Raw genomic sequence first — 18,677 nt, 5'->3', positions numbered from 1 at the left:
TGCAGAACACACTTGGTATATTTCAGTATAGGACATCAGTGTTTCCATGCTGTCAGCACACACTGTATTCTGCTGTTTTGTTCGGGTCAATAGTTCATCTCGGAGTTATTATGCTGTATATTCAGCATCCCACAGTCTAAGCTGCTGACATCCCACAGCACTCCTTGGGTCCCATCTGCCCTCAGTCATCCTTACTGTCCTTCTCTTTTTGTTTGTGTGCTTTTCTTTGCCATTCTTCTTTTTCCCTGGCTCACTCCATCCTTCACTATTGAATTGTCCCCCCCCCCCCCCATATCTAATTCTAAAGGCAGCGCGTCTATTTCACTTTTCATTTGAAGTTTATTTTCTGTCCCATTTTCTGTTCTCATATTTCCTAACACTTCTCTTCTTTTCCTCTTCTCTCTCTTTCTCTGCTTTTCCAGAGGGAGAAGTCCAGTACTCCAGGTATGAAGCCAGGGACCCCCATGTCTCAAGAGTCCAACACTGCGGGACCCAGTGGACCTCCGCAGTTCAGACCGGTCCCTGGCAAGCCTGGTGTCGACCTCGGTAAGAATATCCCATGAGCTTGCTTATTTCCCACAGAACATATCATCTGCACTTTATTGTTAAAAGGGAGCGTTGAACTTCAGAAAACCCAAAGTTGGTGTAAAGTGAAATTGTAAAGCTTGCCTACATCACTGGAGCTGTTATTTCTCTCAATGTTACTCAGGAGACCAAAAGACAAATGTCTCCATCCCTCCTCTCAGGGAACCTTTCACTGCACACAGGATCAATTAAAAATATGAATCTGCCTTTGCAGCGATGAGTTTTTAGCCTCTACTCGCTTTGTTATATGTAGCGATTCTATCAACATCGGGCCTCAGTAGTTGGTATGGGTGTCAGCCAGCTTCCCACCACCTACCACCATCTGGACTTAATAAGCAGCTGTGGGCAAAAATATTCAGCGCCCCTCACTTTTTAAATGGAAAGATTAGGAGAGGTGATGGACTGTGACTGTGAGCTGCTTCATAATGAGCCTCCATCTATTCCAGTGTATCTCTTGCTCTTTTTTTCTCTCACATCACCTGTTAGCCCCCACTCTGCTTTCACACACACCATTATGCATGCATACGTACACACTCGTATGCATGGAAAGAGGATGTAGAGGATGTTTACGTGAACACACACACACACACACACACACAAACACACAGAGATAACCGTCTTGCTGCAGGAAGGCATGGTGGCCAGCAGGGGTCAGTAGTGGTCCAGTGCTGCAGTTACTGATGTCCTGCCTTTTGTATGGCAGGCAGCAGCTTGTTCAGTCTGTCAGTCACAACTGTCTCGCACACTGAAAGGCTCTGCAGAGGCAGTCACCTTAATATAAATGTGGAGCTGATTCTGGTCTATGCTAAAATGAAAGCTAAAACTCTCTGACATATACTGCCTTAATCAATAATTTGTTCACTTAAATAATTCACCACAAATGAACTCTCTCTTGTCTTTTCCTCCCTCCCTCCTTTCTCCAGCTCTGGGTCTGAGAAACCCCCTGGCGGTGCAGGGAGCATACCCTCCAGGGGCTTTTGGCCTGCCCCCTCCAGGGGTGAACGGGGACCTGCCCGGGGCGGCGGGCTACGGCGGCGGGCTCCACTTGGTCTCACCCCAGATGAATGGAGCTGCGGCAGCGGCAGCAGCGGCTGCTGCAGGCTACGGAAGGTCCCCTGTGGTGAGCTAGACGCTCGGCAGATAATTTATCTTTCCAGTGTCACCGTCATATGTAATACCTCAGTACATAAACCCGTCAGAGGGCAAAAAGAGGGATGGATGTATGTATGTATATGGAACAGAGTGTTTTAGAGGGAGAGCAGCTGCATTGTCATTAATCGTTAAGAATCTATGACCTTGGCTCTAGAAAAGTCTCTTTGATACTGTCTCTGTATGACCTGTTTTTATGAGTGAACTCTCTCCTCTCCTACACATAAACACATGTATCTTTTCAGGTGTTTATTTTCTCACATTAGGGTAATGCTTTCTCTTCCAGGTGGGCTATGAGTCTCCACACCCGCATATGAGAGTCCCTGGGCTGCCTGCCAGCCTGCAGTCAGCTGCCTCTGGGAAACCGTGAGTTTCCTCTTTCTTGCCTACTATCACTCAAATCTTCACCTGTACACTATTAACTGTTCTCAGGTTCTCCTCAAATTTCAATTACAACACCAGAAGAAAAGATGAATGATAAAAGATGTAGGGAAAAAAATAGGAGGAACATAGTTTGGAGCCAAAATTAGGTCAAAATGTACAGCAGCATTGTTCAAATGAACAATCTGTGTTCATACATCAAGAACTTAGCAAGTATTCACCCTTAAAGCACCTGAAACATGTTTTTTAAGCAGTTGTTAGCAATGAGACTTGCATTTTACTTTGTTTGGCGTATTTTTCTTACTTTTGCAGAAGATTGGCTAATGTAGATGACATGACGTCTGTGGTATTTGCAGAGCAGCTTCAAAAGACTCGAGTAGTTAAATACAGTATTTTTCAGTTATCCAGACATCATTAGTAAATGTCAGGTTTGAGTCATTCAGTGTCTGTCAAAAGTATTTCTTGTAAATGCAGAAATCAGAAGTTGAGGTAGGCTGAGGGTAAAAAAGTTCTGCAACTTTTATCAGTCTTATATGCTCATCAAAGTTACACACTTATGTTATTATTGTTGGTTGAATAGTTCAACAAAGTCTTCTTTTTAGAAGCGCAGATCAAATAATAAAATGCTTGCCCTCTCTCCTCTGCTGCTACTTGCTCCATCTGATTAAGTGGTTTTGCTGCAGCCTTTAATCTCAGTTATTCATCCATTTCTATTCTCTCTTCTCTCCAGCGCCTACTCGTTCCATGTGAGCGCAGACGGCCAGATGCAGCCGGTGCCCTTCCCCCCTGACGCCCTGCTGGGGCCGGGAATCCCTCGCCACGCCCGTCAGATCCACACCCTGAACCATGGAGAGGTGGTGTGTGCCGTCACCATCAGCACCTCGACGCGCCACGTCTACACTGGAGGCAAGGGCTGCGTCAAGGTGTGGGACATCAGCCAGCCAGGAAGCAAGAGCCCCATGGCCCAGCTGGACTGTCTGGTGAGACATGAGGGAGGAGGGGAGACACTTAGATGGCTGCTTGTAGACTCATATTTATCCATCTTGTGTCTAATAATGTTGCTTTACTGCCAAAAGTGATGCTCTTGTTTTTACACACATAAAAACACACTTTGGATGATGAATCACCTTTTGTGTTGTTGTCCTAAAGCCAAATCCTCCAGCCTCTCTATTTATTGCTGTGATGCTGTTGTAGCTGCGCGCTTAACTTTATATCCCCCTGTCATCAATTATGTAGTTCTACAACATATATTATTGTATATAAATGTTTATATTTGTCATTTTATTGTGTCCAAACAGAACAGGGATAACTACATCCGCTCCTGCAAGCTGCTCTCCGATGGACGAACCTTGATCGTCGGCGGGGAGGCCAGCACGCTGTCAATCTGGGATTTGGCCACACCCACTCCTCGCATCAAGGCAGAGCTGACGTCGTCTGCTCCCGCTTGCTACGCTCTGGCCATCTCCCCTGACAACAAGGTCTGCTTCTCCTGCTGCAGCGACGGCAACATCGTCGTCTGGGACCTTCACAACCAGACTCTGGTCAGGTAAGAGAAGAGAGGGAGGAGACTGCATGGTCTTAACTAGTAGATGGAATCAGGAAAATAGCCATATTCTGCTCAGATAAGAAGAAAAGATGAGGAGTAAGGAGAGGGGAGAGTGATGAAAAAGGAAGAGGAGTTATAAAGTTATATAAGTCACTAAACTGGACATTGATCATTACATCTCTGCCATACTTGAAATAATTGTGCAATATTCTGTGTATACTCCTGTGCAATATTTAGTTTTTCCTATTTATTGATATTGATATTATTCATACCTCCATTACTGCTGTGCAATATCCACCGTCTCATAATAATCTTAATAGGCTACACTTAACTTGACAGTACATGCCCTACTACTTATTACTTATATTATTACATTGTATTATTATACCGTATTATCATCATTAATCGGTAAACCCACTTGGTACTTCACACTTATTTTATTTTATACTTATACCCACCTGGTACATCATTTATTTTCTGACCTGTTTTTATAGTGTATTATATTTTTTGCTAGTACTTTCTCCTGTGTGCACTGACGTAAAGGCGAGCTGCTGTAAAAAAGAGTTTCCCTTCGGGGATCAATCAAGTATTTCTGATTCTGAAAGTGGGACTTGAGGAGAGAGGGACAATGGCACAGAGAGACAGTGTAGATTGTGTCTATCATTCATAAAGTAGAGAGAGAGGGACAAGCAAACACTGTAGATAGGCAACCAAAGAATGAGGGATGAAAACAGCATAGAGAAGGACACAACCTGTATGTGTCTGCGTGTTTTAACAGGGAGGAAGATGCAGTTTGTATTTCTAAAAGTCATTTTTTTCTGATTGTCTTTCTTTAAACCACCATATCAGTAGTTTCTTGTGTTCCTGTGTATTTATCACCACCTTCTCACACCCTAGGTTACTGTCCCAAAGCATGCAACTATATTTTTGATGTGTAGTATTTTGCATAGTTCAAATTTTTCAAATTGAAATGTTCAGATGATATACCACCTTTAAAATTCAGTGTTACGCCAGCTAGTACACACATCTAGGTATCTAGGGACAGGCATTGCAAACTAGCTTAGACTATAAATGCTAAGGTATGTGGCACTGGTCCATTTTTTCATTTCATTTCATTTTTTAATTTGTTCGCTCATGGTAATGCACAACTCCAGAAAAACAGATTCACAATCAAAGCACAACTCTATTTGCATATTTTATGACCGAAAAGTAGCAGGGAGAAGAAAAATCTTCTTTTGCCTGCCCCTTACTCTACATAAATAAACAATAGAAATACAGTGAATGGTCTGTCCATTATAGTTACTTAACAACCGATACTTACAGTAACATGAAGAGAAAGGGGAAGAGAAAAAAAAAAGAATCAAGAGCCATATACAATAATTCACCATCAACTAAGGAAAAACATCACCTGACAACTTCATATAGTCTCATCATTCTTTCTTTATACATGTTCTTGAACTGAAAGATATTTATACAACCCTTTAAATCATTCTGTAGAGCATTCCACAGTTTGACGCCGACCACTGAAATACATATCTGCTTTAAAGTAGTCCGTGCATACTGATTAAAATGAAATTTCCTTCTATGGTCTGCCTCCTCTGAACTAAAACAACTTTTGTAAATTGTCTGATAATACTTTTTGCCCTGTACATAACGAATAATGTCTGTAACTCAACTAAATCTTAAAGTTTCAATAGTCCTGACTTAATAAACAGTCTGTTGGTGCTATATACGTGTCCATAAATAAGTCAGCAGTAACACTTTACTTTAATCTCCCTGTTTATCACTTATAAACTATTTACTAATGTTTATATACTGCTTATAACACTATAATGTAGTTGTACGCAGCTATAAGGACATTTTAAGCATGTATTTAATTTAATGTACAGTATTTGTCAACAATTAACATCTCCAATGAAGACACATTTTATATTATTACAACTGTGTTTTACTATGTTGTCATTCATCATCTGTTTATACAGCAGCCTCCACTTATGGGTGACCACAGGAAGAGTTGTTTATGTGTGTGTCCATCTCTAAGGCTCTTGTGTGTCTCCTCCCTGCAGGCAGTTCCAGGGCCACACAGACGGAGCGAGCTGCATCGACATCTCCAACGACGGCACCAAACTGTGGACGGGAGGGCTGGACAACACGGTCCGCTGCTGGGACCTCCGAGAGGGACGGCAGCTCCAGCAACACGACTTCACCTCGCAGGTACACGCACGCATGCATATATACGAACACAAATCACACTTGTTGTAGTCCAGACTAATAGGCATTAATGTTCTGACAGACAGCTGATGATCATTAATGCTTTCTTGCTCTCATCTCTCCATTTCATTCTCTCCTTCCTTTGATTCCTTTCTTCCCTCTCTGTCTCCAGATCTTCTCTCTGGGCTACTGTCCGACAGGCGAGTGGCTGGCTGTGGGAATGGAGAGCAGTAACGTGGAAGTCCTACATGTCTCCAAACCTGACAAGTACCAGCTGCACCTCCACGAGAGCTGCGTTCTCTCCCTCAAGTTCGCCTACTGCGGTACACACACACACACACAGACTACGGAAGCAGAACAAATCTCCTGCCTCATTATTCAGAAACATTTTCTTCCTTTTCACCTCTCCCGTTCTTTACAAAAGCAGCGCTTCTCCATATCTCACCTCCCCTGAGGCTTTATCTGTTGATGGCTGTGTGTGTTTCGTCCTGTAGGTAAATGGTTCGTGAGCACAGGCAAAGATAACCTCCTGAATGCATGGCGGACACCTTATGGATCCAGCATATTCCAGGTAGGCCATAAAACAATTTTATGCACAGCTCTCTGCAAACACGACAGTGTTTTGTTTAGTAAAAAACTATCAAATTATGAATAAAAACAATTCAGTTGTTTATATGTGAAAAATTTCCAAGCTTTCTTAATACATTTTATCTTCTTGTTTGAATATTAGAAGTGTATCTTGGGACACACATACATCAGTTTTTACTGGTTGAACAGCCAACGTGAATTTCTATCTCGCTATTTGTACAAAAACATGATTCACTGACTGTTTGTAGCTAATATGGCTTCCTCTCTGCCTCTGTTCAGTCCAAGGAGTCTTCGTCGGTTCTCAGCTGTGATATCTCCCCCGATGACCAGTTCATCGTCACCGGCTCCGGGGACAAGAAGGCCACAGTCTACGAAGTTATCTACTGAACTCAGATTGGCTGAAAAAGAAACTAATTAATCAGGGGGCAGGGCCAAGGCTGTCTCCTGCACCAATGACTGTACAGAGCATCGGTGGCATTGAAAACAAGAGACACTCAACTCGTACTTTGTTGTTTTGTTTACGTTTGTAAAAGAAATGAGAGAGAAAGAGAAGCAAGGGGGCACAAAGTCACATCTCTGGAAAAAAAACAAACTTTGAACGTTTTTAATGCTCTGAGAACGCTGGTTAGTCTATAGCTGCGCAATTGTGGATTCCTCCAAAGAACTTTTGTTTTTGTTCCTTTTTTTCCCTTTTTTAACAAAATAAAACCTCTGTAGTGAACAAGAAATTAGCAAAAAACTTATTTTTTTAGCCTCTGAATTTTTTGCAAACAGTTCGACCGCATTGAGTGGAAAAAGACAGCCGTGGGACTGAGGAAGTGTGGGAAGAGTCTGGGGGGTGGAAACGCTTCATGGAAAAATACGGTGCATATTCTGTGCTGTGTAAAAAGTCCCAGCCAGGGTCAGCTTGGCCCGGTTTGGCCTGGTCCAGTCCAGCTCAGTCTCCAGTACGTGGCTGCTCCTCGGGGCAGCAGATGCGTGGCAGATGGCAGGACGGTGTGCTGTGAAGTTCCAGCTATTTTTTTTTCTCTCCCAGTTAAGTTTCAGCAGCAACATGATTGTATCATCCCCAGTACACATATGACAGAACAGGGCTCGGTTTTCGCTAAAGTGTCCTGAGAGTTTGTCTTTGTTCCTTTTTATTTGACTTTCTTTCTTTATAAAAGAACAAAGCCAGACTTATTCTGGAGATGTTTTGGGGGGAAACCAGCCTGGAACAGAAAAACCACGACCCAGAGGACAGAAAACTGAAGTTGGTTCAAACAGCTCACAACTCTGAGTTTCGAGGACGTGGCCTCTGCTACATCATTGTCATCCTTAACACTCAACGTTCATTTTTTTTTTTCTATTGTATTTGTTAGGGCACATATAGGCAGACAGGTATTTTCACAACTGCATCATGAACCTTGAACCTTGCTATATATGGACATGTAAATAAAGTTCTCTAAAGGCAAACAAAAATGTTATGTGACTTGGATTTGCTTTAAGAAAACTGATGGGAGTGTGGGGCAGTTTCTCTGAGTCATTTGTGCTTTGGTCTTTCATGAGCATCTTCTGTCACAGAAAAACATTGAAACGTCTCCTTAAGGACTGATGCAGATGTGAAGGGTAGAAATAAGGTGTGTGTGTGTGTGTGTGTGTTGCACGCTACTGGCTGTCAAAAGGTGTTTTTCAATCGCAGAACCAAGTCATGTTCTTGCCAGGTTTAACTTGGATGTTTAAAACTGGGGGAAAAAAATCAAAAGAAGCATTTGTTGAATATTTGTTTAAACCATAACAGCCAGAAAAGCGTGTGCTCGCAGCGCGGTGCCAAATAAGCGTCTTAGAAATATTGAGATAAAAAAAAATGAAGACTGAATGGTGAGTACACACTCTGCCTCCGCTCTCCTGTGATGGAAGCATTTCTCTCTCGCTGAAGGAGCACAAGGCTTCTCTTCTAGTCAATGTCTGCATCCTCACACATATGAGAAAGTGTCTTGGGATTCAACCCCACAGCATGAGCAAGTTAGGATTCACAGCTCCTCTGTGACTGAAGCTGTCAGTGAATAATGTAACCGTACAGTTGTGTTTTTGTGCTGAGCTGACTCGTAGTGTGTCGAGACAAAGGTGATCTGCAGTACAGTAGGCTGAGGAATGGATTATTACAGCAATAATACCCAAGAGAGTTCTGCAGTAATTGTGTGTAGTGGTGACTGTCCTGCCAGGATGAAAAGCTTTTGCTGTGAGGGAAGTAAAGCCAAGAGAAAAAATGAAAGCAACGCATTTATCTTCAGAGTAAACGATTACTGGCATACAGGTGGATCATATCATTTAGCTTCATTTAATGGAAAATTGAAACCATGGTTTTGACCTTTGCCCTTTCTAAAATGCACAAAACTGCTGTTAATACCTGTAATCACTGCACTGCTGTTATACAGCTTCCAACTAGTGTGAACAGTGGACTGAATAAAGAAACGGAAAACAGATTGCTCGCCTGCTTGGTGCTTTGGTCATATAGCTCCACTGAAATAATTTTAGTCCCTGATTTAAAGCAAAGGAATATTACAGATGTTTATAGCAGGATTGTGTCATTGGGACTTGTCACGTACCACAATTTTAATAGAGCAGGTTTCAAAACGTGCAGTGAATGAAAATCTCAGCTGCCAATTAAACAACACAGCCTTTGAAGATATTTAGCATCCCTGTTTCCTGTATTTTAAATTTAGGCCCAACGTCTCAGCATCTTTTTAAAATTCTACACATATGGAAATGTATGTAAATTACATCCAGTATTTCTGCTTGATTTGATGTGCACAACTCATCTAACGAGACCTCCAACATTGGTCACACTCCAGGAATCAAAATCCAGTTGCTCAGATGTAACCTAGTATTTCATTTTTGCTGTGTATTTTCAGTGTTTTGCAAAAAACAATGAATCACCAACTTGCCTTTTTGTTACTGTGATGGGATGGACAGTGTCCTCAGTGTGTCAGTTTTTGGTAATACTGGTGAAAATCAAACTGCTGAGAGCTCTTACAAAACTTTTCAGCAACATGCAAAAACTAAATTTACATTTCTTTGTGCAGAAAGTTTATTTCCTCACCTGGGGCGGGGGGTGTTCAGGAAGATTTATGGATGAAAAGGCTGTGATTTTCAATTTGACAAAAGTGGTTCTCAATGTTTGGAGAATAAAGTATTCCTCTTTGGTTATTTGGCCTTTTCCTTCAGCACTTAAATCTCAGGGGTAAAAAAAACTGACACAGCAGACACCTGAAAGGACGAACACAAGGCTGGTTTATTTTTCACACGTAGCATTTCTTGTACAGCACATGGGAAACGCATCAGGAGGGAAGAAGACACGGTGCATTTAAAAAAAAACGTTCCTTGGCTTTTTAAAGAGAAACTAAACATGGACATGAAAAAGTTTTTATACGGTTGGAACAGAGAAAGCGCGGGGGGGGGGCATTACTGACAGTAAAAGAAGAGTATCAAATACAATGTCCCAAATATTCACGCTATACCACCAAATGCATAGCCATTATACAGCATCTTTCTGAGTAGTATACAAGCTTGTGTATGAGAATATCATTTAGGTTTGCTGTGACAGGCAGAAAGGGAAAGAGGCAGGCAAAGGCATTAAACTGTACAGATGATCTCCGACTCCTCACTGGTACAGTAGCCATTGTAGAAGTCCCTCATAATTCTATCTTGCTATAGCGCTGAGAGCAGCGAGAAACATGGACAAATCCTGCTAAAAGTTTATACAATTGAACTAAATTGCATACTGTAATGTAAAATTCTTCCCTCTGTAAAACTGTGGCTGTGAGACCATTCACTGTATCTACCAAATAAAATCAGATTTGTCTCATTTTATCAGCAGAAATGGAGCTTTAGTGCAACATGCATGCAGTAAGTGGGACCCCTTCGATGGCTAAATCTGTATTATGTCACAGCCAACGCCTGCTGTACACTGACCACAGATTCAACAGAAACATAGTTTAGTTACACAATAAGGACTGAAAACAGACTATAGTACATTTACTACCACTTGTGAAAAAAAGGGGACAGAAGATATTTTCTCCCAAACTGAGTTTTTTTTTCTTTACATGGGACTGCTGATGTTGTAAGCCCTCTGCCTGTCACCATCACCAAGGATAAAAATGCACTGATTTTAAAAAAAAAGGTTAAAAGAAAAAAATAATTTTTCCCACCTGTGTTCCACTTGATTTTGTCTCCATGTGTGAGTGCATCCCTCTCTCTGTTTGCTCCCCCGAACCCAAAACACAGTCACAGGCAACCCCAATACATAAACATATCATTACATAAGACGAGCAATCACTATTCATAAAAAAGACTGAAATAAATGAGTAATAAAAGAAAAGCTTGAAATGTGCCTTTTTTAGTCTACACATTGGTGACGCATGTTCTACAGAAGCAGAGAGCTCTGATATACAGTTTGCCTGCCAGTTTGGAATATGATACAAGAAGGATTGAAAAGTAAGAATTGGGTTTAAAGGAATAGTTCAACATCTCGGGAAATACTCTTATTTGCTGTCTTGCTGAGACATAGATGAGAAGATTGATACCACTCATGTCTGTACAGTAAATATAAGTCTACAGCCAGCTGCCGGTTAGCTTAGCTTAGCATAAAGCATACAAATCTGTGCCATTTTATAGGGTGGTTAAATGACTATTTCTTGACTCGGACCAGTTCCCAGGAAACCAGCGGACACTCATGGAAGTTAGTGCTCCGGCACATAACCCCCGTAAAACAGCAAATTGTCACTGTAACACTTGATGAGATATAATGTGTTAATTGATGAGCTTCAGAGGCACTGGTAGGCAGTTTTGTTACCTTTGGACAGAGCCAGGCTAGCTGTTTCCCCATTTTCAGTCTTTACGCTAAGCTAGGTGAGACATTTTCAGTCTTTACACTAAGCTAGGTGAGACTACTTAGACTTTGACTACAGACATGAGAGTAGTATCGATCTTCTCATCTAAATCTTGGCAAGATAGTGAATAGGCATATTCCTCAAAATGTCGAACTTTTCCATTAAGGTGTTTAGCATCTCAATTAATAGCAATTAATAGCTTACCGAACAAGATTTAGCTGGAGCACTTTAAACACTAGCACATCAGCAGGCAGGCAGAGATGGAGATGATGACTCTGATAAACGTAATCTCATGTGGTTTGCAAATGAAAACAGCAACTAGTTGCATAAAATTTGAAAGGATTCAGATTAGTCGCTGCTTAGTTGGCTTCTAATGATAGTGTAATCGGGTGGTGTTAATTTGCCCTCTTGTCTGCCTTACAGTGAAGTTGGCATGCTGCTACTTCATCTAGCTGACAGTGCTTTTAATGAGAGTGAATGCAGCGCCCGGTGTCAGGAGAACAATCCAGAGGAATTAGACAACACAGCTTGGCTGATGTTCTCTGTTTGTGTCTCTGGGCCCTGGGAGAATCCCATTGACTCCGCTGCTCATTAGACGCTGCCTTTGTCAGACCAAAATAAAATAGATATTAAGCAGTGAGATGGGGAGCGCTGCAATGAATGTTTAATTGGGTGCTCTGTGTGTGTGTGTGTGTGTGTGTGTGTGTGTGTGTGTGTGTGTGTGTGTGTGTGTTTCTGTCTTCCTACGATTACCTCAAGGGGGTGTATCCGAGTAAGTGTGTGTATTCTTGCCCTTGTGTGTGTGTGTGAGTGAGAGCAGGTCTATGTTTCATGTCAGTGTATGTGGATATCTGAAGCGGCCCCCTCCATCTCGGAGCGTCATCATTCCCCAGCTCCTGACACCTCTCGCTGGGGAGAGCAAGCTGCGGCGTCAGCCTCATTAAGGCTTCCACTGTCTGGCTAATGAATCGATTGTGTGGTATCAGTGCTCCTGGCTGGCGCTCCCACAGTGCCGCTCTGTGCCTCCTCTGGGGGCCTCCCTTCCACTGAGCTCTTAATCAGGAAACAGCCCTAATTACCCTGCCTCCCTCCTTCTCCTCCTCCTCCTCCTCCTCCCTTTCATTTCTCTTCCTTCCCATCTTCTCTCCTCCTTCTTGTCTTTCCCTCTTCTGCTTCCCGACTTTATCTTTATGCTCCACCACGCTTTTCTTTTGTCCTTCTTATCTTGCCGCTTCCCTTTCTGCCTCTCTCTCTCTGCTATTATGCCTCATCCTTGGGCTAAAAGTGGAAGGGGGGAGGGGGCATTTGGGTGCTTCCATTGTAGCTTATATCACAGCAAAAAGGGGGAGAGGGGGGTGATGTATTAGGGGTGAGGGTCAGGAGGACTGAGACGGGGGTGCTGCTGTTGCTGATGTAATGAGGATCAGGAGCAGTTGGCAGGGCAACTGGTTGCCCCCCCATCATCCAAAAAAACACCCCAAAATCTCCCTCCTGTCTCTTCCCATCTTGTCCCGGCCCTCAGTACACCACCTCGTACACCGTGGCCTTCTTGTCCCCAGAGCCTGTCACTATGTACTTGTCGTCCGGGGAGACGTCACAGCTCAGCACAGACGAGGACTCCTTGGACTGGGAGCGGGCGAGAGACACAAACACAAACCAGAGGGGGAGGGGGGAGACAGATGGAGAGAAACACACACAAAGAGAAAGATGTTAGAAAAGATATGACTCATCACTTAATACTCAATCATACAAGACATATTTGCATTTCAAAACAGTCGGCAATTATTTCCAAACAGACAACTCCACAGCTCCAGGATGCTGACTCATTCATCTGCTTCAGTGTGAGACACACTGCTCTCTTTCTCTTTTTTCCTCTCTTTCCCTTTCTCCAGAGAGATGCAGCCTCATTAACTGCAGGTTTAAGCATCACTAGCAGCACAAGTCTGATGGTCTGCATGATGGTCTCTTTTTTTCTTTCCTGTGTGTCTGAAAGGCAGACCTGAGCACCTGGCTTTATGATCTAAAGCTCCCTCTACCCCCCTCCCTCCCACTGCTCCATCATCATTTATCTTCCTTCCTTTCCACCCAGACTCTCCTCCTCCTCTCCCCCCTCCATCCTCTTAGGCTCCCCTTTCGCTCTGTCCCCCACTCTCATGTCGACTCCTCTTCCTCTCTAAACTCCTCTCTCCTCTCCTCCCCTCCCTCCCCCTGCTAGAGGCACAGCAGGGCTGTCAATCATCAAGCCACCGGTGAGAGGCTATTTCACACAGGATCCCTCATACTATACCGAGATAGTGGGTGGGGGGAGTTGGAGGGCGCTCAGGAGGGAGGGATGCAGTGACAAGCCATAAGATGAGTTTGGAAGGGGTTAGAGCCAGAGATGGAGTGGGAAAGAGAGATAGAAAAAACACACAAAAACCCAAAGGAACACAGAGGAAAACTTGATACTCAGAGACTTAACATCCTCTAGCATTACGATGTTTATAATGTGATTTTCTTGGTGTCTGATACTTCTTATATTGTTTGCTGAATATTCCAATTGTTTATTTCCTAGTTCTTTAGTAATGTCAGACATTGAATGTCTTGGTAAAAGTTAGTGAACTGTGTAAACACCAGGGACAACTATGGAAATAAGTCTACTTTATTGTTCTATCCCTGCCAAAGTCTGACATGCTGTATTTTTATAAATATATTAGAATGTTTTCATTAACCAAACCAAGTTACAAAGGACCATCAGGACAGCATCAAATTAGCACCAAAAAAAATAAAAATCGCACCTAATCAAATTATACACAACCAAAACAGTACCTTTTGAGCAGAAATCAGTTACTTGGCTCTTAAATGCAACAGACAGAGGAAAAAAAGGAAAGAAAGAAAGAAAAAAAGGATTAAACAATGTAGAACGGAAGATGGGGAGGACAGGGATAAACCAAAAGACAAGGACAGAGAAAAAAGGTGAGGGCAGAGGTACAGACAGATTAGGACAGAAAGATAAAAATGAGTAAGCACAGAGAGGGAGAAAGGATAACAATAAACAGAGACAAGGAGAGAGAGAAAGAGAAAAAATGGGTGTAGACTGAACAAGAGAGGAGCGGGAGGGGGGTTAAAGAGAAGCAAGGAGACAGAAACTGGAGAGGACAGTGATAATCCAGAGAGGAGGAAGATGAGAGAGAGAGAGCAGCTCTGTATAACACGGTGACAGGAGGGAGCTGTTTGGCAGGAGAAACGTTTGGCATTTGGATAACAAAGCAGATAGCCAGCATTCTCCTTTCAGTCCACAGGGAGCCGCCAACCCTGCTGCCCACTGTAGCTTGCAGAAATATGACACATGCACACATGCACACACACACACACACACACACACAAAAACGCTCAGCTTAAATGTACCTTCATCTCCCCTTGCTAGTTTCATTCACACCCAGATGAACTGGCTCAGCTAAAAATATTGCATACCTGCATATTCATGTTTCAACATTTCCTCAAACAGAGCGATTGAACACGATGGAATTTTTCACATTTGTTCTGTGTGTGTGTGCGTGCGTGTGTGTTTGGCAGCCTGCACTCTCTGATAAACCTCCGCAAGTCACCATGGATCAACAAACCTGGAATTTAAAAAAAATATTTATTGTTCGCTTTCTCCCTCTGAACCCCCTCATCTTTTTCTCTTTTTTGCCTCTAGAACTCTGTTTGTGTGTGTGCGTGCATGCGTGTGTGAGGTACAGGGACAGGGAGCAGAGATAGCTTCCACACTGACTAACAGATGACTCTGCAGCCCCCAAATACAGACACACATGCACACGCATATATATATTTATGTATATAAATATGTACAGTATATACACAGAGCATAAACACCCTCAGAGCATTGCACTCGTCTCTCACCTGGAAAATACTGGCTCCATATGGTGTCCTCCATGCATTCAACAGATTGTCTTTTCCTGTGCTCACGAACCACTTGCCTGAAATAACACAGCCACACACAGCAGTACTACAGGTTAAGCAAAAGAAAAGGGATGATGAAGGCACAATAAATTGTGTATAATCTGCACACCAATAGCATGGAGAGTGGTGATAAGTGTTTGTTAGTGGCTGCAAATATTCTAGAAACATTTAGAAATCAATCCAAATTATTAAGCCTGTGTGTATGTACCGCAGTAGGCAAACTTGAGGGAGAGAACGCAGCTCTCGTGGAGGTGCAGCTGGTACTTGTCAGGTTTGGAGACATGTAGGACTTCCACGTTACTGCTCTCCATTCCCACAGCCAGCCACTCGCCTGTCGGACAGTAGCCCAGAGAGAAGATCTGGAGACAGAGAGGGAAGAAAGGAATCAAAGGAAGGTAGAAAGTGAAAAGGAAAGAGAAAAACATGGAGGGATAGGGGGAGGGGAGGACAGAAGATAAAGGGGCGGGAAGCGAGGGTGCAGAAATACAAACAAAAATGGTGAATGGGGAGAAGATGTGAGGAAATGGGGGATGAGGGAGGAAAGAAGATAAGGTTGTTGAAAGAAAGAGAACAATGGAATGAAGTAGGAAGGACAGATGATGGAATTAAGTAGGAATGAGGGAATGTAGGATATCAAGGAAAAGAGAAAGATGATGAGTGAGAATAGAAAAGAGGAAATATGGTGGAAAGTTTAAAAAAGGAAAGAGTGGAATGACATAATAGAGGTAAATATAGAATGAATTATTAAATTGGGAAGAAAGCGAGAGAATAGCAAGAGAGCGAGAGGGAGGGTGGTGGATGGAGAGAGACGGCAAGCTAGAGAGAAAGTCATTACATGGTGGATCGAAACTCATTTGACAACAGTGGTCAACTCTATAGCTCTGTTGTGACAGTGGAGAGTGAATGAGAGAGACAGTGTGTGTCTGTGTGTTTGTGTGAGGGCACCTGTAAGGTGATATCACATTGGTTTTTGTTGATGTGTTGTTGCTGGTGTGTAGTGGTGTAAATACCTGCAAGGTAAGGTCACGGTGTGTGTTTTTGCTTGGATTTCTGTGTGTGTAAGTTAACTTGGTTGTGTAGATGTGGTGTGATGTGTTGTAACCCTGTAATGTACTGTAGCTGTAAAGTAAAAGAATTCATGTGCGGGTTTGTCTGCTGCTGTTTATTTTTTTCTATGTGTGTGTACCTGCTAGGTGAGTTTGTGCTGCTGTGCGTACGTTTACTCCGTGTGTTTGTCTATGTGTATAACCACACATTGACAAACTGTGTATGACCATGATGCGTGTGTGTGTGTGTGTGTGTGTGTGTGTCAGATGATGTCTTGTTGCAATGTGTGAAGTATGTGGGTGTGTGCGTGCGTATAGCTGTATATCTGTACAGCTGTATAGTTATATATCTTAGAGAGTGTGCGAGTTTGTGTGTGTGCGGCTGGGGTAGTCGGAGGCATCCGTTGCCTTTGTCCCCTTAAGTGTAGACTTTTGTTTGTCTGTGTGTACCTGCGAGGTGAAGTCGTGTTGCTGGAGCTGCCGTCCCTCTCGGAGGTCCCAGCAGCGGACCGTGTTGTCCAGCCCTCCCGTCCACAGTTTGGTGCCGTCGTTGGAGATGTCGATGCAGCTCGCTCCATCTGTGTGGCCCTGGAACTGCCTGCAGGGAGAAGACACACAAGAGCCTTAGAGATGGACACACACACACACACACTCTACAGACTCTTCATCCTGTGTGTTTTTCTCCTAGAGGTGTCAGACCAAATATATTCTTCTTCTTCCTTTTTTCCGTGTAGCACCTACTGCCCTCCACCCACCCACACCTAATTCTCCTTTCCTTACTACAGTCTTCCCTCCCCATCTCCCTCAATTCTTCTTTCTCCTACCTTGCCAGAATCTGGCTGTTTTATCCCACCCAAATACCCTGTGGCTAATTCATCCCCCCTCTCCTTACCTGACTATAGGGTCCAGACCAGACTGCACCGATTTTTCCTCCCTCCCTCTTTCTTCTTCTACATTTTATCTCCTCTTCTCAAGAAGTTCCTGAAATGTTTCCACATCCTCCAGCCTTTCTCTCCCTCCCCTCCCCCCTCTTCTCTCTGTGCTCTCTCTTGACTACAATCTATTTGTGGAGGTAAGACACCAAATTTTTATGTTCATTTTCTCCTTGCACTGTCCTCTCCTCCCTCTATTCTCTTACCTGACCAGAGTCTGGTTGTGAAGGTCCCAGACGACGATGTTGCCGTCGCTGCAGCAGGAGAAGCAGACCTTGTTGTCAGGGGAGATGGCCAGAGCGTAGCAAGCGGGAGCAGACGACGTCAGCTCTGCCTTGATGCGAGGAGTGGGTGTGGCCAAATCCCAGATTGACAGCGTGCTGGCCTCCCCGCCGACAATCAAGGTTCGCCCGTCGGGGAGGATTTTACAGGAGCGGATGTAGTTATCCCTGTTCTGATTGGACAAGATTAAAATGGGACAGATGGTAACATGATTGGGAACATTCAGGAAATTAATGTGGACATTTTGATTATGTCAGTTATCAAAACTGAGGAGGAAAGGTGACATAGCTGATAAAAAAAAAATCAGCTCGTTTGTGCATGACCTGATATGTGAATGTTGGTTGGTGTAGCCAGTTCTATTTTTAACACTTGTATGTGTGCCTGTTTGAGTTTGTCCCTCATGTCTCACCAGACAGTCCAGCTGGGCCATGGGGCTCTTGCTTCCTGGCTGGCTGATGTCCCACACCTTGACGCAGCCCTTGCCTCCAGTGTAGACGTGGCGCGTCGAGGTGCTGATGGTGACGGCACACACCACCTCTCCATGGTTCAGGCTGTGAATCTGACGGGCGTGGCGAGGGATTCCCGGACCCAAAAGAGCGTCAGGGGGGAAGGGCACCGGCTGCATCTGGCCATCTGCGCTCACATGGAACGAGTAGGCGCTGGAGAGAAGAGAGAACAGAAATAAATCAATAACTATAGCTAAAACTAAACAGAGTTTGGAATAGTAGGTACTGCAAAGGAGATTCAAGGACTGGAGAAATGGGCCAAAGACACAACAGACAACATGGAATCAATTAATGAGCAAGTGAAAGCAGAGGAGCTACAGGTAAATATACATAATACACAAACAACCACACACAAGACAGTGTGCATGAACAGTAATATTTGCCCAAATTCTGGCAATTACTTGGCCCACTGTAGCTGTAGGCGGGAATGCATAATGGCAGATTGTGTTACAGGGCAGAGTCAGTGTGGCATTGCTAATGGCCGATCAATAATGTAGCGGTTGGAAGCCAAGGCTGTTTTATGATTTCAAATTAGCACTGCAAGAATGAATGGCTGCTCTGCAACAAATGACAACACAATTCCTCAGTCAGCAAAGCCGAATGAACTGTGAGCAAGTGTTTTGGAGAAGGGTGATCTG

General features: G+C 43.6%; 2 protein-coding genes across 9 annotated transcripts in view; one reads left to right on the top strand and one right to left on the bottom strand.

Annotated features, from left to right (window-relative positions):
* The window catches only part of tle2a (TLE family member 2, transcriptional corepressor a), a 42,751-nt gene extending 33,826 nt beyond the window's left edge, over window positions 1-8,925 (top strand). For all 3 annotated transcript variants that reach the window (XM_044198379.1, XM_044198380.1, XM_044198381.1), the window contains exons 12-20: window positions 423-546; window positions 1,509-1,705; window positions 2,021-2,100; window positions 2,846-3,095; window positions 3,414-3,661; window positions 5,728-5,875; window positions 6,045-6,195; window positions 6,367-6,443; window positions 6,740-8,925. In XM_044198379.1, coding sequence (XP_044054314.1) covers window positions 423-546; window positions 1,509-1,705; window positions 2,021-2,100; window positions 2,846-3,095; window positions 3,414-3,661; window positions 5,728-5,875; window positions 6,045-6,195; window positions 6,367-6,443; window positions 6,740-6,847 — 1,383 coding nt within the window. In that variant the 3' untranslated portion in view covers window positions 6,848-8,925. The remainder of the gene's footprint in view (window positions 1-422; window positions 547-1,508; window positions 1,706-2,020; window positions 2,101-2,845; window positions 3,096-3,413; window positions 3,662-5,727; window positions 5,876-6,044; window positions 6,196-6,366; window positions 6,444-6,739) is intronic.
* A 785-nt stretch (window positions 8,926-9,710) lies between these two features.
* Window positions 9,711-18,677, bottom strand: part of tle2b (TLE family member 2, transcriptional corepressor b) — an 83,083-nt gene continuing 74,116 nt past the window's right edge. For all 6 annotated transcript variants that reach the window (XM_044198383.1, XM_044198386.1, XM_044198385.1 and 3 more), the window contains 6 exons: window positions 17,943-18,192; window positions 17,458-17,705; window positions 16,770-16,917; window positions 15,482-15,632; window positions 15,214-15,290; window positions 9,711-12,957 (listed from right to left, as the gene is read on the bottom strand). In XM_044198383.1, coding sequence (XP_044054318.1) covers window positions 12,850-12,957; window positions 15,214-15,290; window positions 15,482-15,632; window positions 16,770-16,917; window positions 17,458-17,705; window positions 17,943-18,192 — 982 coding nt within the window. In that variant the 3' untranslated portion in view covers window positions 9,711-12,849. The remainder of the gene's footprint in view (window positions 12,958-15,213; window positions 15,291-15,481; window positions 15,633-16,769; window positions 16,918-17,457; window positions 17,706-17,942; window positions 18,193-18,677) is intronic.

Source organism: Siniperca chuatsi, linkage group LG6 (genome assembly GCF_020085105.1).
Source record: "Siniperca chuatsi isolate FFG_IHB_CAS linkage group LG6, ASM2008510v1, whole genome shotgun sequence".
Taxonomy (NCBI): domain Eukaryota; kingdom Metazoa; phylum Chordata; class Actinopteri; order Centrarchiformes; family Sinipercidae; genus Siniperca; species Siniperca chuatsi.
Note: the sequence above shows the minus strand (reverse complement) of the source record. Positions and strands in the feature narration are given on the sequence as shown.